Source organism: Talpa occidentalis, unplaced genomic scaffold (assembly GCF_014898055.3).
Source record: "Talpa occidentalis isolate TD23 unplaced genomic scaffold, MPIMG_talOcc4v2.1, whole genome shotgun sequence".
In the NCBI taxonomy this organism is placed as follows: Eukaryota; Metazoa; Chordata; class Mammalia; order Eulipotyphla; family Talpidae; genus Talpa; species Talpa occidentalis.
The window spans coordinates 133,461,628-133,487,981 of NW_026555331.1; the positions used below are offsets into that span (position 1 = coordinate 133,461,628).

Below are 26,354 nucleotides of genomic sequence, written 5' to 3' on the forward strand. Positions count from 1 at the left end.
TTCTTGGAAATAATGTGTCCTGACAATGGACCACGTTACCAAGCCTACCTGTCCAGGGAATCCAGCAGCAAACTCACCAGCACACAGGCTGGCAGAAGCCCATGTACCTGTGATTCCTGCTAGCCAGTCGTCCTATTAACCTCACCACTCGGTCATCATGGATGCCCCAGCCAGCCCACTTGAAATTTCTTTTTTTTTATTATAAATTTTATTTTTATATTCCCCATACAATTGCAACACCCTTATTTTGACCCCAATCCCTCCCCTCCCCGCCTCCCATCCCCCATAGAGTGTCTCTGGTTCATAGTTGTTTGTTGATTTTGATTTTTACTTTCTTATAGTTATTCTTTTTCCTGGTCCCTTATTTAAGTTTTCTAGATTCCTGCTATGAGTGAGACCATCCGGTATTTTTCTTTTTCTTTCTGGCTTATTTCACTGAGCATGATCCCTTCCAGCGCCATCCATGTTGCTGCAAATTGCATGTATTTATCTTTTTTGAATGCTGAGTAATATTCCATGACGTATATGTACCACATCTTCTTGATCCAGTCATCTATTGTTGGGCATTTGGGTTGTTTCCAAAGCTTAGCAATTGTAAACAGTGCTGCTATAAACATAGGGGTGCAGGTGCTCTTTGGAATTGAAATTTCTTATTGGGCTGACTAAGAAAGGGTTATCCCTTGGGCCTCCCCTGGTGGCGCAGCGGTTGAGAGCTGGGCTGTGAGGCTGCCCACAGCCTCTGCAGTGCCAGTTCGTTCTCGGCCGCTGGTGAGGATCCCACAAAAAAAAAAAAAAGAAAAAAAAGAAAGGGTTATCCCTTGAGGAAGCCAGTCTGTACTTCTGGAAAGGTAACTGGTTCTTCATATAGGCAGATATTAACGCATGGCTATAAGAATAATGAAGAATCAAAGACCTATGACACCAATGAAGGGTCAAAATAAATTTCTAGCAACTCACCCCAATGAAATGGAGAGCTGAAAATGGCCTTAAAAAGTTCAAAAGTTGTCTTAAAGAAGCTCAATGAACAAGAAAACCACATAAACTAAATGAAATTATGAAAAGAATACATGAAAAAATGAGTTAAGCAATGAGACAAAAGCTATAAAAAGAAATCAAACAAATATTCTGGAACTGAAGAACACAATAACTAAAAATTCAATGGAGAGCATCAAAAGCAAATTTGATCAAGCAGAAGAATCAATGACTTAGAAGATCAGTAATTTAAAGTTAGCCAGCCAAAGAAAGGAAAAGAAGAAAAATGAAAAAATGTTAAGAAAGCCTATAGTATTTATGGGACATCCTCAAACAAACCAATGATAGGCACTATCAGAATAGCAGAAAGAAAAAGGAACAGAAAATTTATTTCCTTGATCCCAGAGATAAATTACACTTAGTGGGATTTATTATCCTTTTAATATGTTATTGACATTAATGGTCTAACATTTTTGTATCTGTGGTCATCAGGGATTTTGACCTGTAGTTGTCTTTTCTTATAGCGTTTTGGGTTTTGATATCAAGATGCTTCGAGATGATTTTGGAAGTCTTTCTTCTTCTATTTTTTGGGAAAAGTTTAAGAAGGATTGTTTCCGGGCTTTTCTTGTTTGGAAGTTTTGGATTACTAATACAAATTCCTCATTTTTTTTTTTTTTTGATCTGTTCAAGTTTTGTTTCTACCTTATTCAGTCTTGATAGGTTGCATGTTTCTAGGAATTTACCCACCATTAAAATGTCCAGACTATTCTGAATAATCTACAGATTCAATGTGATTTCTATCAAATCCCCACTGGTGGTTTTCACAGAAATAGAAAAAAACAATCCTAAAGTTCATATGGAGCTGCAGATGTCCCCTGAAAGAGAAGCAATCTTCGGATCGAACAAAGCTGGAGGGATCACATTTCTTGGTTTCAAAATATATTACTAAGCAATGATAATTAAAACAAATAGTACTGGGGCCTCCTTGTGGCGCAGCGGTTAAGCGCTGGGTTGCGAAGCTGCCCGCAGCCTCTGCAGCGCCGGTTCGATCCCCAGCTGCTCCCCGGCCACCGGAGCAGGGTCCCACATGGCGCGCAGACCTCTCCTGCCGCCCGCTGCTCCCCTCAGCAGTGTACTTTGGTCCTTCTGCCTGTTCTGCTCCCCACTCTGGCTCTGGTGAATTCTCTCCCCCTCCCGCGCTTCTGACTGTACCCAGTGCTTGTATAAATAAAAAACAAAAAAACAAATAGTACTGGCATATAAACAGACACATAGATCAATGAAATAGAAAGACCAGAAATAAACCCGTGCATATATGGTAAACTAATCTTTGACAAAAGGGTGGCAAGAATATACAATAAGGGTAGTCTAATAAGTGGTGCTAGGAAAACTGAATTACCATGTGCTAAGTAATAATTTCATTATTTCAAAGTTTTGGACCATTATCTTACACCAGATGAAAAGACCAACTCAAAACAAATTAAAGACTTACATAAGATCTGAACAGGGTAGCCCCTATAATTAAACATAAGGAAAAAGCTTCTTTTTACTGACCTTGGCAGTGAATTCTTGGATATGTTTCCAAAAACACAGACAACAAAACCAAAAACAGATTAAACAGGACTATATTAATCTCCAAGTCTTTTGTACAGCAAAGGAAACCATCACTCAAATAAAAAGGCAACTTACAGAGTGGGAGAAAATATTTGCAAAAAATATATATGATAAAGGTGTAGTATCCAAAGTCATAAGGAACTCCAGTGACTCAACAGCAAAACAAATGAGAAAACCTCATTAAAAAATGGGCAAAGGACCTGAATAGACATTTCTCTCAAAAGACTTAGAAGTGGCCAACAGGTATATGAAAAAGTCCTTGACATTACTAATAATCATTTGACTTTCAAATACAAATCAAAACTACAGTGAGTTATTAATTCACACCTGTCAGCACAATTACCACTAAAAAAAGGATAAGTTTTGTTGAGAAGGTAGGGAAGAGACTACACTATGTGCACTGTTGGTGGGAATGTAAATTGGTGCAGCCACTATAGAAAACAGTATAGAGTTTTCTCAAAAAATTAAAAGCAGAAGTACCATGTGAGTCAGCAGTCCTACTCTGGGTATTTATGTAAAGGAACTGAAATCAGAATCTCAAAGAGATGTATTGCCAGTTAGTGTACCATTATTCACAAGAGCTAAGACATGAGAACCAACTGTCTATTGACAGATGACTTGGATAAAGAAAATATGGTGTTTATATATGATGGAATATGTATTTCAGGCTCAGAAGTGAAGGAAATCATTCACCATCATGGTTAACCCTGGAAGACATTACACTACGTGAAATGAGTCAGATACAGGGGGCAGTAGGATGGCTGGGGGAGTGTGAAACAAGGAAATATTTTTGAAAGGGACAAGATGAACAACTTTGAGAAATCTACTGTATAGCATATTGGCTATGTTACCACTGTTACACTGTGTACTCCAATTTTTGCTTTGTGTGTATGTATTGTGTTAAGTGCTCTTATTATACTCCTACTTACACAAAAAAAGGTGGATATATCTGGATACAAAATCTCAGATTTGTTCTAATTTGCATTTCTCTAATAGTGAATGAGTTTGAACTTTTTTTTTTTTTCTTGTTTAAGGACTCTATCCTGCTTCTAATGAGTTGTTCTTCAGGTCAATTTTATAATTTAAGCTTTTTAACCCAATAATGACAAAATGTTCACACTTCCAATTGAAATTAATCATTTAACAAAGGATTCATAAAATTCTAGTTGGTGAAATCCGTATTTATTTTCAAGAACTTCTGAAGAACTGGTGAGATTTATGGTTGCAAAACTTCATTTAATTTCTTCATGTAAAAACTAGATTCAAACCAGGAAAAAGTTTTAAAATATTGACACACTGAATATTTTCTTAAAAATGAAAAATGTTCAATATAGTAATAAAAAATAAGCTGCAACTTATCAGCAGATGATAAATAGAAGAAGACATCAACCATAGAAAGGGATATGGGAAAATTGCAAATTTGGGAGTTAGGGACATTTTAGTCCTTGGCTTGGTGCTTGTAACTTCAACTTTGCTATTATGGTTAGATGAATGTGAAAAGTGGTTGGAAGTGGTATGCTCTATGTAAATATGATCTGAATACTTTTCCCCCTTTTTTAAATTTTTAAGCCTTTATTTATTACTATATAGAAGAACTGGGGTGTAGGCCAGTGGTGCGGGGTGAGAAGATTCACCAGAGACAGAGTAGGTAGCAGAACAGCCAGATTTATTGAAATACACTGCTAAAGGGAGCAGCAGGCGAGACAGGAGAGGTCTGCTGTGCCATATGTGAACAAGTTTTAAAATATTGAGTTTTAAAATACATAACAAGTTTTAAAATACATTGAGTATTAGATTCCAGCCAGAGATCTAATTCAAGTCTTGGCAGTGCTAGCGCTGAGACTTAACCCCCTTTGCCACCAGGGAGGCCCCTGAATACATTTTTGTCTAAATATTTTCTACAATGGGTATATGACAATAATATAAAAGTGATAAATAAAGCCACATATACAGTTTCATTGCATATATCTTGTTCCTGCCTTTTTAAAAAAAATGTAGCTCAGGTTGGCAGAATTTTGCAATCAATTTAAAATTTTCATGATGTTTTGTGGAAGTATATATTTCTGTCTCAAACTGTATTCTCAACATGTTATTCCTGCTGCATATAAGCCAATCTGTGATGAATACTATTGTCCTAATGGAGACTAAAAAGAGTTATGAATAATGACTATGTCTGAAAATAAAAAGTGAGGGCCTCAGCCTGTTACATTGAGACTGAGGGTCAATTTACACCTCTCCCCACTTCTGTTTTGCCATTTCACAGCTATATAATTTCCCCTCTAAAGTACAACTTGATGGGAATGGCTAAGGCTCCACAGCATCAGTTCTCTACAAGGAGACCCCTCTCAGAAATGCATCCCATCCCACTTGAGGCTGCCTGGAGCTGTCAAAGCCAGTGGCCCTCAGATGGACAGTTGTCACATCAGTTTGCTTCAATTTCTGAAAAGACACAGACTCATCGCTGGGATATAGAGGCAGCCTTACAGATTTTCTGGAAAGGAGCTCACACTATCTTGCTAAAGAGAAAACACAGAGATTCAAAAGATTCTCCTCTTCCTGAGAGGAGAGGTCGAGAGGCCTTCAGAGAGAAGGAAGGACTGTCTTACAAGTAAGTTACTGTCAAAGATCTGAAGGACATGAAACCTGCTTAACTGAGAAATTGCTGAAGGATAGAAACAACCTCTTAGCCCTGTAAAGTAAACTGCCACTGCAGAGAGAAGTAGAATGAAAATAAAAGGAGCTGACACATGAGCCACTTGAGGGTCTCTTTGAGGCAGATCCATTAACCTCCACCAAGGGCGCTAGGCTGGGCACTCTTTCACGGAGTAAAGAAACTCGAGCCTGAACATCCAGCAAAATAAAGATCAGCGCAGAGTGCAGTCTCTCAATTCACTCTGGAAATGACTTTGGAATCAGACCAATTCTCTCCCCAATACTGCTCAGGAAAAAAGAGAATCTTCTTAAAAAAATAATGAATGAAAAAGGCCTCAAACAAAAAAAGAAAAGATTAAAAAAAACCAAAGCAAAAAAAAAAAAAAAAATTCCTCTCATCTGGCATTTACTAGATGGCCAGCAGTAATTACGCAAGCAATTATTAATGACACATTTACAGAAACACTACAATAAAGGTTAGCCCGCTTCAAGAAATAGTTTTAACTCTAAGGCAAGGAACCAAGTTGGCTTTAAAATGAACTATAATCACAATAGGTTCTATCTTATTTTCACAAAAAGTTACTATACGCTAAGAAAATAGTGGAAACAATTTTACTTACCTCTCTTCCCTGAGGAATTCCAAGAATTTGGAAGCATGGTAGAATGGAAAAATTCCATAGTGTTATAAAGCATTTTTAAAAAAGAGGTAATTATTATAGTATATGTCAGTCTATAGAGATACTTATGAGTAATGATTATGTCTGTTTAACAAAGTTAACTGTATTTTTATAGATTAGAAAGTAAATTGTATTTTAACTGTGTTATGATACATTATACGTTAAGAGGCATTTCATGATAGAATAAAGTATATAATAGTATTAAGTTTAAAAGAGAATTACAATTTTTCTTACTGGTAGAAGAAAATTTAATGTTATTTTTGTGAAATGTGTGGGAATATTCACTGTAGCTATTTAGGTACACATATACATGCAAATACACTGAATTGGATATTAATGAGAATTTTCTTTCAATTCAAAGAAGGTCTAATACTCTGATAATGCCTCTTAACAAAAGACAAAGACAACACATATATTTTATCATATAATCATTTTCATTGTAACACAGCAGTAGTATGAGTCTAGGAAGATCCTCCTGGGAATTCATTTCAAATTATTGAAGCAGCTGTTTCTTCAGTTTAAAATAAAATATCCATAACAAGTTCACACATGACAGATGCAAGGTAAAAACTAGATTCCACAGTGTGAGCTAAAAGCAGATGTTTTGAATGATCATATTTATAACCAGATACAATAAACCTTAGTTACCTATATAGTAAGGTTTCATGAATATTCTAAGAATTTGCTTAAAATGTAATACCCACAGTTTCTTATAGTTTTGAAAATTAGGCTTCATTAAGTAGAAATACTCTACAGGTACTTTTGTAAATGGTCTTTTTTAACGATCATTCATTTCAGGTGTTTCCTCAAGAATAAACTGTTAAGGGCACCGAAATACAGGATATTTATTTCCCCACCCAATTCAGTGTCAGAAAACTCTTTTGAATTTTGCAGTAATTCACGACTATTATAGTGACACATTAAGTCTCAGAACAAGCAGTTTGGTGAAAAAGCATTCCATATTTTTAGTGACTGTTAATATAAAATCAGAACTTTTAAAGATTAGAAACAATGCAGGTTTAGAGCAAATTTAAAGAAAATTTTGATAATAAGAAAAATTAGTTTTATCTGTCCATCATACAGATATGTGTGACTTCTATTCAATTTTGTTCTCTTCGAGTTTAGCACTAGTTTCCTTGTGCATGTGGATTGGCTGACGTTTTTGAACCAAAGCCATCATGGCATGGGGGGAAGGCAAGATAGGTTCACGTTCCACTTAGCTTCTTACTAGTGTATCTTTGGCAGATCCCATAGCTCTCCCACATTGCTCACAGCACACTGTTGCCAGGAACAGATATTAAATCAGATACATATACAATTCCTTTGTAACAGATAGGAGTGAGATTTCTAGGAAATGCACATCTGTTCTTAGTATTCTATAGGTAAATGGGCAGGAATGAATCAGACTCTGCGGGTGCCCACTTCTTCAGTGTTGTCCCCCCCAGGACAAAGCATTATGTGACATTAAAGCAAGCCATCACCTCTGCATGATGCTCTTCATTCTGCTGTAAGACTTCTATACACAGCTCTGCTAAATGAAGAACCTCTTCCAGCTTTCTAGCAGGCGTTGCTTGGTTCATGGTCTCTAGATTAAAAAAAAGGATAATGAAATTACCTTGAAAATATAAAGCCAAACATATTCTAAGATGTACTGATGAAAACCAGAGTGCTGAAACAGAATGAGAGTGTATTTTTTTGAGAGATGAGAGATGCAAGAAATAATAATGAATACATTCTTAGAAAAAAATTCACTAGATTGTAGAAAATATTTCACCTATAGAGCAATCCCAGGGAAACTGCAAGTGCTTTGCCATTTAATACATAAGAACTAACAGGTGCATCAGCACATTAGATGCTCAACTTCTGCAACAAACAAGTTATAATTCTCCTCAAGGTCAGAAACACAAAGAGAGCAGATACCACAGTCTTTCCTCTCTTTCTATTATATTGTCAATACAATACCATTCTCACCAGATGAGTCATTCCTGGCATTAGCAAAAACCCATGCTTTTTTGTTGCTATTTCAATTCCCAGCTTGAAATGTCTAGGGTTCATGTTGATCTTAAATTCAAGAAGTACAAAGTCACCTAAAACAACTCTGACAGCCTGCAATTAACTGATTTCCTCCCCTCCTTCTGTGCCCACTATCACCCCACCTTTTCCTCTCCTCTAACTGGAAGGGATGGGGAGGCATTCTTTAAAGCTGAAGGTTCTTTCAGCATTAAGGCAAATTGGTATAAAAAGGCCAGGTCACAATGAGATTAAATGCAGCTCCCTGGAATTCAGTAACAGAGAAAGCAAAGTAGTTGATTGCAGAGATGCGAGGAACTAGCAGAAATTAAGAGGTAGCCTATGTAATAAAACTTTCAAAACTGAATGCAAATAATAGGGATTCTAATAATCACATTAAAAATAAATGTTCTTAGAGTCAACCTCTCTTCATCCCACTAAAATAAAAATTTCACCAAAAGAGCTTTTTTTTTTTTTCCTGTAGAACTTAGTCATTCCCTTTTCTTGCAACAGATCTTTTCCCTGAACTTCTCCCTAAACCTCCTCTTAAATTTGGAGGAGATACTTCCATTTGCTCTGGATTTGTTCCCAAGGGAGGTTGAATGAGGCATTGAAACATTACTTCAGTTGGTCCTTGTTCTAAACATTTGCTGCAGGCGTAGGGTAGGTCACAGAGTGGCTCATAAGGGGTGTTCACCCCATAACCCTGGTCCACATCATACTAAATGCAGCTGTGGAATAGAAAGTCACTGCTTATCTGTGAAAGGGATACATGAATACGATTCTTCAGGGAACCAATGTGCCAAACACCAGAGCTGAGTGTGCCCATCATGTACTTAGCTGCAGGAAGTAGGAGAAAATGCAAGACAAGTCCTGATCTTAAATAAAAGCTCCTTAGACATCACCTCTTCAGTCTTCCATCTATTACATGTACACTTCAACCTCCTCAGGGAAGGGTGAGGTCAAGGAGGCTTATGGTGGGCCTCCCTGGTGGCGTAGCAGGTTGAGCACAATGCTGTGAAGCTGTCCGCAGCCTCTGCAGCGTGGGTTCGATTCCTGGCTGACCAAGGAGATTCCCACATGGCACGGCAGACCTCCCCTGTCTCCCCGGCTGCTCCCCTCAGCAGTGTCTTCAGTCCGTCTGCCTATTCTGCTCCTTGCTCTGTCTCTGGACAGTACCTGTGCCTCTGGCCTGTACTCTGTGCCTCTGGCCTGTACCCCAGCTATTGTACAAATAAAAAAAAATTTTTTTTTTAATAAAGGATACTCATGGCTGTGGATGGCAGCCTGCTCTGGGGACAGTTCTAGCCATTATAGTCTGGCTAAGGAGGACAAGATGTTGTAGAAAAGTTTGGAAACAACAGAATGCACACATAGAAGTAATGCAGATGTGAGGAGAAACTGCTGAGAAAGGGTGGGCTCAGGGGAGGAATAAGGGGAGATAAAAAGGCCCTGATGCAGGTCCTCACACATGCGCTGGGGAAGGAGAGGGCGGTTTCTAGAACTGTTGGTAGGACAGAGATGTGATGTATTTGGGAGGAAGATGGTGACAAATGTTACAATTTCTTGAGTCAATTATGTATCAGGCACAGCACCAGGCACTTCCCATGTGCTATCACACTAGTTTGCCTAACAGCTTAATCTGCTTTTTTATTCACATAACTTGTAGAGGAGAAAATATGCCTAGAGAGATGAAATGCAACCACTACTAAGTGGGGAATGTGAGGCCTAAACTTAAGGTGATTTCTTGCCATCTCTGCCTTGTACCTGCCTGTCTGGAGTGCAAATATGCTAGGGAATAAAATATGATGAGCCTGAGGTCAGAGAGTAAGATAATAAATGGACTGGATATAACCTAAAGATAATTTAGGGCAAATACATCTTCACAGGACTTCAGAATAATTTAATTGTAGGAAAATGTATTTGGTAGTTGTCTAGAACAAAGCAGGATGGGTGAAGTTGTGCTATGTGGAACCTGAGGTCAGTCTGGTAGCACGGAGAACCATGGTAATGGAACAGTAAAGAAAAGGTGTGGGGACACTGAAGACATCTGAAATCCCTTGAGGGCAACTCAGAAGTCTGGAGACTGTGTGGCTCAGAGAATGAAGATGCATGGTTAATAACACTACAGGAGATGTCTTTCATGGATCATTCATAACTTCTAGGACTACATGCCATAAACATGATTTAAAGCAAGTTAGCTCTTCTAAAATGAAAAGATAAAAAAGCATTGTAAAATGTGCACACATAGAAGTTAGGTATCTGGTCTTTGCCTAGAAAACTCTTTTCACCATTCAAGACCCAACTGAATACTTTCTTAAATGTGAACTTTATGTATATTGAGTTATTTTATTTTAATATATCTAGATCATGTGTTTTCCATAAGGAAAGGGAAAGACAACAAAATTTAATTTTTTTTAATTACAGAAGAGAAACTTATGTAAGTGCATTTTTTACTGAATTCCCATGGTCATTCTATAAATTAGAGACTCATAACCTTCTTCAGATAGGAAAAGGGTCTTAGTGAGGCTAAAGGAAGCATTCATATTCTTGCAGATACCCACTGAGACGGGATTAAAATCTACCTCTGATATCCTACAAGTAGCAGCAGTGATTGGAATTTTTTCTTTCTTTCTTTTATTTTGTGGGACCCTTGCCAGTGGCCAGGGATCGAACTGGCGCTGCAGAGGCTGTGGGCAGCCTCGCAATCCAGTGCTCAACCGCTGTGCCACCAGGGGAGGCTCTGGAATTTTTTTAACTGCAATTATCTTAATACATAAATATTCAATTGAATATATATGTACACACACACACACACTCAACAGAAACTTCCATAAACTCAACATTTGAACAGTTTATAAAGGCACCATGTTCTTAGTCACAAGTGTGCAATAATGGAAAAGAATGACAGAAACCTCCAGACTTACTTCTATTTACATGCGAACATGTCAAAACCAGCTTTTACATTGGATACTATCTTAAATGAAAACTCTCAGAGTACCCTGTGTCCTATTGAAACTTAAAAACAGTCTAAAACATTTTCTTCTTCCTAGATTAAATTTACTGAGAAGATTGAAACTTTGTACTTGAACATGATGGCCACTCTAATACTTTAAATAAATAGGATTTTTATCAAGTACACTATGTACACCATCTCTGGCTATCATCCATTTGACTAGAGCCAAGAATTTAATGCATTCTAAAGTCAGAGCTCCACCAGATAACAAGGTTATCAATAGTTCCATTAAAATTCTGAACACTGTGCATATTTGAGAATTCCCCCTCAAAATGTTCATTTTCTTTTTTTGTAACATTTTGATGGCATTAAATATCTCTTTATTCTTCAAACTTCACACCAAGTTGCTGATGGTTAAAATACATTTCAAATAGTGACATTTAAAACAAATGTGCCCAAATTAGAAAGGTTTCTTGATGAATTTCTATGTGTTGCTCTTGGCTATAATCTTTCTTCATTTTGGGATATTTGTACTTTTCTATGAAAACTTTTCTTGGCTCCTGGAAGCAATTCCTCTTGATTACACCTTTATAATGGGAGGAACTTTCACTGGGAGAACAGGGAGGAAGATGGGAAGTTGTAACAGCTCGACTGTTTTGCCTTGGTAGGCTTAAATTCTCTCGGCCTTTATAGGTTACAGCATTATAGTCAACATCTGTATATATTACATCAAAACCATCACTGGAAGTGTAGTTTTCAACCACCACCATACACTTGAACCCTTTTCCTGTTTCATCTGCCCCCAACCACCTTCCACTCAAATACCCTCCAATCTGCTCTCTATATCTATGAGTTTATTTTTGTTATGTTTTGCTTATCTGTTTGTTTCTTTTTTTTTAATTTTTTTAAAAAGATTTATTTATTTATACAAGCACTGGGTACAGTCAGAAGCACAGGAGGGTGAGAGAATTCACCAGAGCTAGAGGGGGGAACAGAACAGGCAGACTGACAAAGTACACTGCTGAGGGGAGCAGTGGGCACAGCAGGAGAGATCTGCGTGCCATGTGGGACCCTTGCTGGCGGCAGGGGATTGAACTGGTGCTGCAGAGGCTGCGGGTAGCTTCCCAGTCCAGTGCTCAATGGCTGCGCCACTGGGGAGGCCCTGCTTTATTTCTTTATTACCTTTAACTTTTAACAGACTTGACTGTATCTGTACTGGCAGCTAAACAAGAAACAGAATTCAAATTGGTGCAGGGTTGAAGGAATATTGAAGGACAATACTGTCTCGTCTTCTCTCCCTTGTATTGAGGTCATGGTGACCAGTTAAGAAGCAGCAAGAAAAGAGAAAGTTCCTGTGTATGCACTCAGACTTCTTGCTTGGTTCTTCAAGACCCTCAGATTTTGTGGGCCGGAACTTGATTCAACAAACATCTATAGCACCTATGGTGTGACAACTGAGGGGAAGATGCACATGTATGATTGACTTAGAAAGTTTAAATTTTTACTGAAATCTTCTCACCCACTCTGCACTTCTGTGGTGACCTGTGGTAAGTGATTGGAGCCAGAGCCTCACACAAATCACGGTCCTGGGGTCCGAATTCCGGCCAGACCTCAGGACTCATGGACATTCTCATCTCAAGAGGAAGGTGGGTAGCACATCAAATAATTTATTTTCTATTAAACAAAACCATCCCTCCTCCCTCCAAACCTGTCTGCCACTTTCTTTAGAGCTTGTGACTAGACGAGAAAGTTCTGGGGGAATTCTTTTGACTTGGTCCCTAATAGGGAATTGCATATATGTTGTTGGCTAAGAAGACTACCTCAAGAATGTAGGGGAGACATGGTTTCTAAAACTAAATCCTCTTTTCCAGCTCCTTGGGGTCAATATCAGACTCCCCAAGACCTGCACTCAGTTAATGCATGAGAATGAGGCTCTCCTAGTCAGTCTGCAATGCTGCAACATACACTGCTCTCGTCAGTGAAGGGGGTATTTGGATCCGTGTTCTCAGTGGCAGTGTGCACTAGCAGCATCTGCACTTGAGAGCTCATTAAAACACAGAAAGCTTGGCTTCACCGCCAGAGTTTTAGAGGTAGTAGGCCTTATGTGGGAACCCAAGCATTTGCATCTATTTTTTAAAAAAGATTTATTTATTTATTTACACAAGCACTGGGTAGTCAGAAGCGCGAGAGGGTTGAGAGAATTCACCAGAGCCAGAGGGGAGAGCAGAGCAGGCAGAATGATGAAGTACACTGTTGAGGGGAGCAGTGGGCGGCAGGAGAGGTCTGCACGCCATGTGGGACCCTCGCCTGGTAGCCGGGGATCTAACCGGCGCTGCAGAGGCTGCGGGCAGCTTTGCAACCCAGCGCTCAACCGCTATGCCACCGGGGAGGCCCTGCATCTATTTTTTTAAAGATTTATTTATTCACGCATACAAAAACTGGGGTGTAAGTCAGGGTGCTGGGGTGAGAAGATTCACCAGAGAGAGTGGGGAGCAGAACAGGCAGCTCTACTGAAATACACTGCTGAGGGGAGAAGTGGGCAAGACAGGAGAGATCCGCTGCCCCATGTGGGTTGCTCCCTGGCTGGTGGGGGATGGAACTCCTGCTGCAGTGGCTGGCAATGGCTTGATAGCACTGTGTCTTTAACCTCTGCTTTTCTAACAAGTTCCCAGGATATGCTGCTGAGGTTGCTCTGGGGCATGCACTTTGAGAATCTCTAGGATTCATGAAAGACAGAGTTAAAAATGAAGGTCGCTTGTTTAAACTTCAGATTGTTTCTTTCTTTACGTGAAATCAAGTGATATTCTTAAATAAATTTGATTTCAGAAAAAAAGGTGATTTTAAAAACAAAATCTGAATACATTTTGCCTTTCTGTTCCAGAAGCATGGTAGACTTATTTGGACAATTCTGTATGAATGAAAATAACTAATTGAGCATGTTGTAGTTTCTGTACAGCTGTTGGAAATCCATAAGAATACTAATGCCACAGATGTTTGAAAACAATAGATCTGTGGCCTCCTAATTCCAAAGCTCCCTTTGGGGCCAACTCATTTAATGACTGTCATTTAAAGCAACAGTTCCAGTTAATACCTCCTTGGAATTAACCATGTTAATGATATAATGCTTTGGAATAATTGTCCTGAGGTCACAGTAACATTAACTACCTGGTTTATCTTTCATGTCAATTAATTCATTTTTAAGCAAATGGTCAGCTACAGAACAAAGGACAATTAGCCACCGGAGTATTAGCCAATGGCAGCCAGACTGGTTCCAAACTGAGCAATCTCCATAAGCCGATGCAGAAGTGGTGACCCACGAGTGACAGGGCACAACCTACACACGTATAAGTCAGTGCCAGTGATGCTGGTGAGGCTTTCTTAGGAGGAATATGGAGACATATTCTCCTCTTAAAATAGGACTGACTGACATGTAATTACAGAGAGAAATTGCTGGATACACACACACACACAATTTCCTGTTTCATTTCACATTTGTTACAGGCTTTGATATTTGTGATTTATAGGAGTAGAGAAACAAAGAATTTTGGTTTGAGTTTTTTTTTTTTTTTTTTTTTAAGATTGACTTTTATTTATTTATGCATACAAGACCTGGGCTGTAGGCCAGAGGTGCAGGGGGTGAGAGGATTCACCAGAGACAGAGTGGGGAGCAGAACAGGCAGATCTACTGAAATACACTGCTGAGGGGAGCTGTGGGCAAGCCAGGAGAGGTCTGCTGTGCCATGTGGATCACCTCCTTGGCTGGGGACCGAATTCATGAAGCAGGGGCTGCAGATAGCTTCATAGTGCTGAGATTTTAACCCCTGCACCACAAGGGAGGCCCAAAATTTTGGTTTGAATTGTATAAAAGCTGTCCTTTTAACCATTGAGACCATGATTCTCCTTAAGTTTGTGAAGCAGGGAGATCTAAGATTTATAGGGAAAGAAATCTTCACAGGGTTCTCGGGCTATGAAGGCATGAAAGAACATCTTCAGTATTGCATATTTACTTCGCTACGGTTAATTCTGGCTAGAACTATGCTGTAGGATTCTAAAGCCAGCATAATTTTCTTCCACTAGCAATTTTGCTACCTAATTATTAACAGGGACTTCTTTAAAGACTGGTCTTCATCCTCCTCTCGCTCTCTTTTCCTCTCTGACACACAGATACACATTCAACAACTCAGCAGCTGATACTGACAAACGGTCCCTGCGCTGCTTTTACTGCTTGAGACAGACATCATATCCACTTGCACTCATTTCAGAAACTGAAACCATCAGAATAACCTCAATTATTGCAAGTGGCTGGCAATACTAAATCATACATTAATGTCTACAGCATTTTAAAATTTTTGCCTCGTCCTTTATGCATTGAATGGCTCACATCCTGTTTATGTCCCTTAAACTCTTTTATTTTCCATTCTCAAGGAGAAAAAATGGGGGGGGGGCAAGGAAGAAGCCAGAGAGACAGCCAGGTGAGGATGATGTGTGTGGAGAGGGCAATGCGGGAGATTAAGGTTTCTACAGATTTGCTACTTGGATGGCATCTGAAGGGTCAGGAAAGAACCACCACATATGAAAGTGAGAATTTCAAAAGATTTGCAGCCTTAGGAGTTAAGAAATCAGTCAAAAGCTCTTGCTGTCTGTAAGTATGTCTTTGTTTCCTTGGACACATAACTAAGGTCTGTTCGGGTAGACAAGTTATCCCTCATAGTGATACTATAATTGGCGCTAAGATCTAGAGAAAGTCTCCTAGTTGGACAAGTGGGAAGGTCAGGTGCAGAGAGTAGGTTTGGGCTTTCTATTGTCTTAAATATTTCTAGTATTAGCATCCTGACTCTTCCAAAAACAGCGAATGTGTGTGTGTGTGTGTGTGTGTGTGTGTGTGTGTGTACCGATGCCTCGGGAATATTCTACAATTTCTCTCTTGAAAAAAAAGTTGGCATTACAAATTTTTTAATTAGTTCTTTTAGTTTATCTTGAAGCTATACAGCCATTTAGTTAGGACCTAGGGGTGCTGAACCCTTCATCATTTCCAAAACAATTCATGGGTCTAGTCTCTGAATTCTTACAAACTCTGCTGAGAGATGAAGAGGCAGAAATCTGTCAGTTTGTATTACTCCCATTTTGTCCAATTGGAAAAGACTTTTCAATACCCCTAAACTACTCGAATTAACGAGGTTTTGCAAGAGCCACGCTGCTGTGTCACTTGTCACTTGGTTTACCTGTTGACACATGTTAGTAAATAAGCGAGGAGGTTATCAATCAGTTGGTTTCAAACTCCGGGTCTGGAGAATGATCTCAGCTGCAGAATTGCTCATGAAAGGAAGAAAGTGGGCCCTTTCAAGAATGCATTTATCTGTGAATCACCTTCCATAAAAAAGTCAAAAAAGAAAACAAAATGCATGACATGCTGGCAAATGAGCTAAGGAAACTGACATGGTTCCTGAGACCTTTTAGGAAACAGGTGTTGAACACTTGTAATGAGATTTCCATGCATGTTCAGAGGAAAGAGACAGAGTCTAGCAAGAGCTTTCCTGAGTGTTATCACGGCCGAGGGAGTGAATTTCTGTAAGGGGCAGGCAAAAGGGACATCACATACATATTATGTTTTCTCAGCAGGTGCTTATATCCTGGATCAGAATTTTTACAGAAGGCAAATAATAACCAAAGAGAAACTTTTAGAAAATACAATTTTCCCAGGTCCTGAAATATATTAAGTATACTCCTGATGCACTACTTTGTGCAGTTAACTTATTATTTTACCAATTTTCTTTCTTTTGAAACTTTGGGAGACAATAAGATTCACAGGGCTTTCAGGGCACCACCTGGCCCTCTGCTCCCAATTCCAATGCGAAAGACAAGGAATTGCGTGTTCCAAGGCAGGACAAGGGAGAGATCATTGGAAAAATTAAGGACTTTTCCCTTTGGTACTCTTCCTCCAAGCAGCCATCCCTCAGGCTAATGGGTCTCTTCACTAGACAGACTAAAGAGATTAAAGTCAAACTACTCTGAACAGGTAAGTGAAGGTGACTGTGTCCACTATTCTTTGGATGGCAGCTGAAAGAAGAATAGAGCTCAGGGGAGGCATTATTTAGGGAGATACCATGTTTAAAGAGGGAAGGGAAATATGTGAAAGACGACAGAGGCATGAGGCACAGGAGAGAGGTCTGATGGCGTAAAATTCATGCAGAAAGGGGCAGGTGGGATGGGATCACAATTACAGCTGGAGTTGGTCTTCAAGAGGAAAACATCTCATTCCCTGATGCTGGGTGCAGGAGACATGGGTAGTGGGGATGCCTGTAAGTTTTCAGCACTGGACAGCTGAAGCTTACTATACTTGGAAATTTGAAAGAAGTGATTGTCTGGAAAATACTCTGACTTAGGTGTCATTTAAACTCAAGAACAAGTTCCTAGGATAGCCTGATGTGAGTAGAGAACCCTGTTCAAGATTGAATCCAGCTTTCCTTTTCACATTCAGCCATTACCAACCCTGATACTGACTGTCCTTATCTATTATAACTCCTACTACAAAAATCAAATGGAAAAAGGAGAGGCACGATGAAGGACTCATTAACAAAGAGACCGTGGGTCGAGGCTAGGTACCACTTGTTTAGGTCAGAGAACAGCTCAACAGGGGCATGATAAATCATTCAGTGCTGGCAAAATTAATTCCAAATAAGGGGTAGAAAGTTAAAAGCAAGGGCAGCATGTCGGTGCTGCCTGCAGTTGTTTTAAATGGAGTAATTCTAACACCTTTCCATCTAGAGTTGAACCCAGAGAAATCAGGGAGGGTGTTAAAGGAATGCAAACTCAGAAGTAATTTCAGTGGAGAGAGTGCTAAGTGTCCTCCAACCTCTCCTAGGTTTGTGTGGAGCTGACAGAACTCTTGTCCTTTGGTTACTAAACCTGCCAGTAAACAGTGAGTGCTGAGCAGAGCTCAGCGGGCATGGCCATCACATCACCACTGGTGTGCAAGGGGGCTCCTCATTTCCTCATTTGATTTCTCACTTTGTTGGTTAGTTAGCTGAGTGTGCAAGGAGCTGCTGTGCACCTGCACAAGGTGCGTCTCCTCTGTGTGAAGCTCACTGAAGGCACACCCAGAGCTCCAGAGGCCTGTGAGATGTGAGCAAACAATATCTTCATTTGTTCTTCTGCAACCCCTGCCTATTATAACACCCAGACAGCTTTGGATACAGAGGAATTAATCTGTCAGCATTGTAATGAGCTAACTAATTGGTGTGGAGACAAATTACACAGTTTGGCGGGGAAAGTTGAAGCACATAAACATGCCAGAAGTCCCCATTCATTCCAGAGAAGATGTAGAAAAGGCCAAAGTAAATTCAGATTATTCTGTAGTATTTCAAAAGGAATATGAACTTAGTACTTTCTGATGCATACATGATGCAGAATAAGGTCATTGCCGGAGCAAGGAAGTGGCGTTCAAGACACCTAATTCAATATGTTAGATGAGAACAGTGATAAAAATTGTTGAAAATTGACATTTGCACTGTATCCTGTTAGATGATGGAATCAATGTAATTTTTTTCTGATAACATAAATTTTTTTCTGATAGCATAAATACCTCAAGGGTCATCTGAAAAATACCCAGCTTTTCTTTCTATGTAAGTGCAAAAATAAATTTTAGTTGGTATTTATCCAAATGATCCCAGATAGAGCCAATGCAGTCCCAGCAATGAGTTTTTGCTATCTGTACCCATATTGCTTTATACACTGAAAACGCTACGCATTTATATGAACTTTTTGAATATTTTATAAAGAAAACGATAGTGAATTATTCTCTTTGATTTAGAGCTAGAAATTCTATCAATTTGTCCCTGGTTGATCAGAAGCAGAAATGGTCACAAAGGTTTACTTTCAGGCCAAGGTGCCAGCATTCAAGCCACAGTGTCCAAAAAGATCAAACAAAAACCCTGTATTCAGCTATATCATTCTCGGAGTGAGGATTCTGTTTCTTTTTAATACATAAATCACCTCCTGCAAAATGTTGTCACTGCTTATGGAAACCAAGATTTTAGGTCTACTATTTAGATATGAGTAACCTGATTTCAGAATAACATGTAATGCTCCAAAATTTTTAAATAAAATTTGTAAGGAAACACAGAAAACATTTTTGAGAGAAAACTGGAATGTGATCCTAGTGTGGATCATACTGGCCTTAATGTGATCAGTAAGAAAATACTCACTGATAAATCAGCTATGCAGCGTTTTATGGACTGGCTTCTGTACACACATGTCCTGAAGCAGAACAGATTTTATTTATTTATTATTTATCACTACACTCTCACAATGGAGTGCTAAATTAAAATGCCACCCAGATGGCAAACACATCCTAATGACGTAAGGACTGCCACAGTGCGACTTCTCCTCTCAAAGAAAGTAAGCAGCAAGGCCCCCGGGGAAGGCATCTCTAGCCTGTTCAACAGAGACTTTGAAAATGAGAGCACTGGGGTTAGAGCTGGGAACCTGGCAACCAGAGGGCCAGACAGCTTCTCACTGCACAAAGACTCAGCCTGTTCATTCCATGCTACCTTTTGTTGAGAGCACCTCCACATTTATACATTCACAATAAGCCTAGGTGCCAACTCTGCAAAAGACCGCAGGTCAAGGCAAGCTCTAAGGGGCAGTCTCCTCTCTTTGCTCGTAAGTGACAATATGATACATGGTTTTCAGGAGACAGCAGTGATTGTTTTTAGACGGATTATTGCTGTAAGAATTGCTACAATTCCTTGAATTAAAGAACAAATTGATGTTTCTTTAAAAATAAGATATTTCCTTACAAATAATTTGCATCAGTAAGGCATGATTAAAAGAAACCACACAATCAGGAAAATGATGTATCAGTATCATTTTCAACTCTACCTTGTAAATAAAACTGATCTTACTCTTGCATAAACAGTACAGTCAAAAAATCTACCAAAGATGAGTAGTTGATTTTGCAGCAGTGTAAATCACACATTTGTTAATTCTTGCTAAAAAAGTCAGTTCAGCCAAATGTAAATATTTTATCATCTTCCTTCCCAACTGTTTTCTAAAAATTTGACATTGCCAAAGTGAACTGTCCTCATGAAATGCATGTAAATAATTCTCAAGAAAGAAAGAAGATAACTTAGGTCATCTGTTTTATTCCATCTATCACCAAGTGGTAGAATCCCTTTAATCTGTGAATTTGTGCTGCTAATGGAGAATCTGAAGAACTCCCAAGAATAGAAGAGAACTCTGAGTCAAACTTGAGCATCCTGCTGAATTGCAGAAACTACTGAAGCAGGTTAGATGACTAGATACTGTTAATACCACTGTTACCTATAACCTCGACTTCTGTGTTCAGTTAGTGACTCCTTGTCCCGCCCCCCATAAAGGCAAGAAATTCTGGCTTATTTATTCTAATCTTGTTAATTTTAAGTGTTTAGTTTTTGCTTTTATGTATAAGTTATTCCATGATTGGTCTGAATGACCTTTTGCAGGTCAACCTGTCAATTGAAAGATATTCTCTCGGCTATAAATATAGTTTGATCATTCTCTGTGGCCATTAAGTACATACATGTATTCAATAAATATTTATCAACTCCCCAAACATGTGCCAGGCACTTCTCTTAGCACTGGTGATATAGCAGTTATTGAAGTACAAAAGCCCATCTTTGGGGTCTAATGCTGGACCAATAGTAGGACTAGATTGTCCATGAGACCATGCATGCTATAGAGAAAAACCAGGGAAAGTAGGGGGAGATGCTCAGGGTTGGGGGGCATTGGCCAATCTGAATCACTTTCAACACCTAACGCAGTAAGATGTGTGGAAAAAGGTAAACAAGGTGCGCATTCTAGTCTAACTCTCCGTGTTACACTGGAGATCCGCGCTGTCTGCCCAGTTCAGTAGCCACCAGCCATGTGTGAGTGAGCATTTGAAACAGGGCTATGCATCTGTTAACTGAGATGTGCCATAGAGTGAAATGTCTCTGCATTTCAAAAATGTTGTATGAAATAATGTAAGATAACCCATAACTCATAATAATTTTGTATATAGGATACATTTTAAAACGGTATGTTTGGATATATTGGCTTAAATAGAGCATGTTAAATTTAATTTCACCTGTTTCTTACCTCTTTAACATTGACTACTAGAAAATTTCAAGGTACACATATGGCTTTCGTCCTAATTCTATGGATTGTACTATTCCAGATGCCCTTTCTAATGCCTGTACATTTGAACTGAGTACAAATTCAACTATACAAGTTTGCCACAAAAGCAAGGCAGAGAACAAGGAGCTAGCTCTTTAGATAGGTAGCGAGTTCTAATTTCCCACTTATTACCAGACAAGAAACCAAGAGATAGTCACCTGTTACAACTTCCTGAAAAAGGAATAAGAGTTGTATTTACTGGAAAGGACTGTTAGAAGGCATGAATGGATACATAGAAAGTGCATGGAACAGGGGCTGGCACATACGTGTTTGCTCTTATGATTAAACAAACCTCATTATTCACAGAAAAATTGACCCAAAAGTATAACTTTCAATTTTTGTGATGAGTTGATCTGTTTATCAACAAATATCAGACAGTGAGCGTTGGCGGCAGGGCGTTGGGTGAGGGCGAGTCGCAGGGGAGTTGGGGTGTCTCAGCCACGTACAGAGCCCAGGACACTGAATTTTAACAGTGATAGCCCTGCCTTGTGCAAGCTACTTCTTCTGAAGTGTCAGTTACCTTTTCTCTAAGAGATAGACCTTGCAGAGTTGTTTAAGAAACTACTGAAATAGTATAAATTAAATATTTTTGCAAGGGGCAGCTGCGAGATGTCAATATGATAACAAACCCTGGACAGCATGTGACTCCCGCCGAGATGACACAGGGTGGGGAAACCACGGCTCGAAAGTCTGATCAAGCATTTGGGCTCTTTCACACACAACTGCTATTCTTACCTTTCCTCACTTTTGAACATTTAGCAGTCACTCTGTTCTACCAAATGCAGCCAAATGGAATAGAAATACATTTCTTAAAAACTTCTGTTACTTCAGTACATTGTTCAAGTGAGATTAACTTTCCCTTCAATCCACCTAAATTACCGAGACAACCTTGAACTCTTTTCTGTGCAAGTGTTTAAGTTTAATCCAAGTGTTTTTCCCAGTGTCACTGGTCCATAGGCTGAGACGGTAAATATACGCGGGTGGGTGGAAGGAGCTACGGGGGGTCTGTGACTGTCCTCTCCTGCTCTCTGATGGGAGCAGAGTCGGCACGGGGCTCTGGCGGCCATCATGGAGGTGCTCTGTGACCCCTTCTATTTCACAGGGGAAAGAGCGCAGCCTCTGTAGGTTGGGGATCCAGCATCTGACTTCAATCCCAGCTGGCTGACTTATTTACACATGATGGTCGTGAGAAAGCCACTGAACTTGTCTGTAAACTCTACAGAAACTATTTTCACCGCAGAAGAGCTGCTGGGGATAAAATGCCAGAAGAGGGTTTGAAAAAATTTCCCCAGGTTCATGGTGGTGGTGACTGGTGGGCAGGCATGGAGGGTTGGGGGTGGCAGACTTATCCTGTTTTCTAATTCATTTTGTTGAAAAGTCCGAGTAACCATCAGTGAAGGCATGTTTTTTCCCTTCCTTGGCTCTGAGTGTTTTGCTTTTTTTTTTTCATGATCCTTTTTGGGGTCAAACACTGGCAAAGTAATGGAAAAGGTAGCAAAAAACAAACAGAATCTCTCATTGAAGACTTTAGATGAAAAGAACCCAGCAAATCTCTATAGTACTACAGAGATAATTTGACCAAAAGGAGAAAAAAAGGAGTAGAAAGGTTCATCCTTTGTCTCTTGCCCATTGGCTGTAGGTGGAGCCATCTAACTAACCTCTTATCTCTCTCCAAAGCCCTGAGGATCCACTTTGTGGGGAGGCACAGAGTTGGGTGCCACTGGACACTGTTATATCCAGTCCAGTGAAGACACTGGCCACAAGGGGCTTAAGAGAAGGTAGGCTAAATGTCAACAAGGGCACATGCAATTATATACCGATCACAACTATGATAAGTGGCACAAGAAAAAAGTAGTAAGATTATAAAAATTTCAGAGACTGTAGACAAGAACTCTTTCCTAGCAATTTCCAGAAAATGGAATTTCATTACTCCTGCTCATTCCTAAGATAAATAACTTTCAAAACCAATAAGGCTACTACTTGCTTTCTATTAAACAGCACTTGTTTTTTTCCCTGTTATGTTATTTTTTGGGAAGGATAAAAGAAATGTGGTTTTCCTTTCTAGTTGTAAGAGCCCTTCAAATGTGGGTAGCAGCTTCCATAGACTAGTGCCCATGCTTAAAAGATAACGCATTAGCATTTAATACAGCTTGAGGGTTTTTTTTTTTTGCTTTGAATTCATATACGGAATATTGTTAAATGTCTAGAGTTCATGGCCTATATGGTCCCTACAAAAAGCATGAGCAATACTTTTGATCAGAGCAAGTATTTTTCAGAATCTTGGTCACAGTGACCTAACAGGAGCCCTGGAACGACTCATCAACACGCAAACATCACACCACCACATCAGAAACAAGGGCATGCACACCGCACGGACGTTAATTACCTGGTTCCTTCTCTGGAGGGCCTAAAATATAAGAAAAGAGGATTTAGGAGAAAAGCAAACTACCCACGTTGCTCACGTAATGTAGAAGACTCATCAAAGCAAAGAAAGATTGCCTGCTTCCTATTTGTAACTTAAATTTGATTTTGTTCTCAGTCTGATCCTGAGCAAACAACAAAAGCATGACTTTTTTTTAAGATAAGAAAAAGTGGATGGAGTGGGGAGTGAGAGACTGAAAATCGGGGAAGTTTTTCTCATCTAATAGGCACACAGTTTTTGTTTCTTGAAAGGAGATGGCCCACTTGTCCCGTCTAGGTTTCTGGGATTTATTTTCCAGAATACTCTCACACTAAGACTGATGATAATCGAGGGATGGCTTTCAGAAAAGGAAAAGGTGGGAAATCTCCCAGTTCACTCTCCATTGGGTCCTTAGAGGCTGCTGTCTAACACAGACTTGCAGTTTTGTGTGACCTAGATCACATTGTTGTGTGAGTAGGAGTAACAGGTTTGCCTGGATGATGAATGGAAGAAGCCCATTGGTGTGTAGAAATAAAAAAAAAGGTCCTTCACTTGTCCATATTTAAAATGGGCTCTATGACTAGAAAATAAATATAAAGACACATACTGTGCACCATTTCAAATTCTTGGGCAAAGTAATGGTAACAAAAATAATAAACTAGACAGGAACAAAAGGACTCAATTTTTTTTTTGATCGGGCTCATTATATTTGGATACTACAAAGTTGACTTCATTCACGCTGCCCACAAAATTTTTGCTTTTTGCCAGATTTGAAAGGTTTTTAATATGTCTATTTTTATATCAATTCTTTCAATTTGTGGTCACAACACTCAATAGTCCCAAAATATGAAAACTGTTTGAAATGAGTATTCAAAATATGAAAACCAATCTGCTTATCTCCTACTTTTCCAAAATGATCTAATATTCATTGCTATTGCTTTAACACAACATGATATCATAATTAATGATGTTAAACTGGTAACTAAGGTGGTTTCATGTTGTTACTCTTGTGATATAATATTGGTTGCCATAGTGATGGGATGGCTTTTTTGTTAATCACTCAGGAGGCTGGTTATCACATGCTTGTTAGAAAGCTTGATCAGATTTGGAGAGGAAAAAAAGGATATAGCATATCCAATTATGATCAGCTGCTTTCTTCCACTGAATTTTGATCAAACTATCTTAATATCAACTAATAAATTTATAAATCACAAAGTACAATTTTATATTAAAAGATACTAACATTTTTTCTAATGGATGATTTTATATTAAGATATAATTGCAAACTTTTCTCCCCCCCCCCAGGTTAATGCTACATAGATTATACAAGCAGTTCTATGGTAATTAGAACAAAGAATTTTAGTTCCTTAATTATATCAATCAAAGGACTGCTGAACAAAAGCTGATTTTGTGACTTTCCCATAAATTCCAATCTACTTAGTTTCAAACATCTTAAATCTCAGCATCTTTAATGAATAAAGCCTAGAGAGAAAAAGATGCACAGTCCTCTCACTCCTCTTTCAAATGCAACATTCTACTGCAAGTAGTTACAAGTTGTAGAAAATTCTCTCAGTTTATAATCAACCTGTTACTCCTCTTTCTCTGAGTGACACTTTCAAACAGAAAAGAAAATTATGTAATTCTACAGGGTAACTGATCAGGAAAGAAGACACTTCCCATAGTTTAAATGTTAGCCATACTTACAGTAATGTAAAAAAATACAACCCATGAAAACACCTTTTGGTTTCTTGAAAACTCAAAATAAGAACAAAGGACAACTTAAGCACGAATCCTGGGTCTTTCATTCAAGCAGAGTCCCAGGAGGCATATTAAAGCAATGAATAGGAAAAAGCTCTTCAGTTCACCAGCTGAGATTTTAATGAGACATTTCCCTTTGCCATGGTACAGGTTTGTTCGGGAAAGGAAAGGACTTCTCACAGAAAATTCAGTTAATAGGCATTGTTGGCTCTCCCCGCCACCACGGCAATTGCTCACTGTACTGACCTTCTATTTTGGCATATTCTGTGAGTCTAGTGTAATTGATCAAGGCAGCTTTCTCAAGACATTTTCTGACCACTTTTTTCACCTCTTCTGCTGGTATGGGAGTGGCAATATCTTTCATCAAAACCTAGAGAGAGTGGGAAAAGGAGAAGGAGCTAGATGGATATGGAGAATGATTTATAAAATAAACACAAAAAGTCACCCGAATTATCCTAGAGCTGACTATTACTAGGAAGGCATCTTAGGTGACAGGGAGGGAAGTAATGAGTCGGCACTTCACAACTGGGAACGTAATCCTCCAATCTTGGCTTCTCCTGTCTAAGCCTCATTTATGCACATCAAAACCTCCCACAGGCCAAGCCACCATTCAGTGTGACTGCCACTTTTCCTCCAGGGACCCTTGACACCATTAGAGCAGCTGTTTCAGATAAGGATTACAATCCATGGGACAAATCATAAACAAAATTTGTCTTGCGCATCCCTAATTTAAGAGCTTTAAATCTTTTGATCAATATATATAGGAAAACAACAACAAAAATTCCATTAACGACAACCTTCATTCTAGAGCTCTATACAAATCAAGGCCCTTACTCCCACTAATTAAACTATAATTACTGTGATCTACTGAAGAGGGAGAAAACTTCTTTGTCCTGGTGAAATGGAGGATCAAATGTTAAAACATACAAAAATTCTCTGTTATAAAAAAAAAACTGATATTTTTCTATTGAGCTCCTAAAGCGTATTTTCAGATTTTTCCTTAAAAAGTATTATTAATGGCAAGTCAGAAAGAAAAAGAAAAATACCGGATGGTCTCACTCATAGCAGGAATTTAGAAAGCCTAAATAAGGGACCAGGAACAATACTAATTAATACAAAG

The 26,354-nt window shown here is 39.1% G+C and overlaps 1 protein-coding gene across 2 annotated transcripts in view; it reads right to left on the bottom strand.

The window, feature by feature from the left end:
• Positions 1-26,354, bottom strand: part of CADPS2 (calcium dependent secretion activator 2) — a 410,328-nt gene that overhangs the window by 66,619 nt on the left and 317,355 nt on the right. For both annotated transcript variants that reach the window (XM_037512374.1, XM_037512392.2), the window contains exons 16-17: positions 25,481-25,604; positions 7,397-7,500 (exon numbers count right to left, since the gene is read on the bottom strand). In XM_037512374.1, the coding sequence (XP_037368271.1) occupies positions 7,397-7,500; positions 25,481-25,604 (228 nt within the window). The remainder of the gene's footprint in view (positions 1-7,396; positions 7,501-25,480; positions 25,605-26,354) is intronic.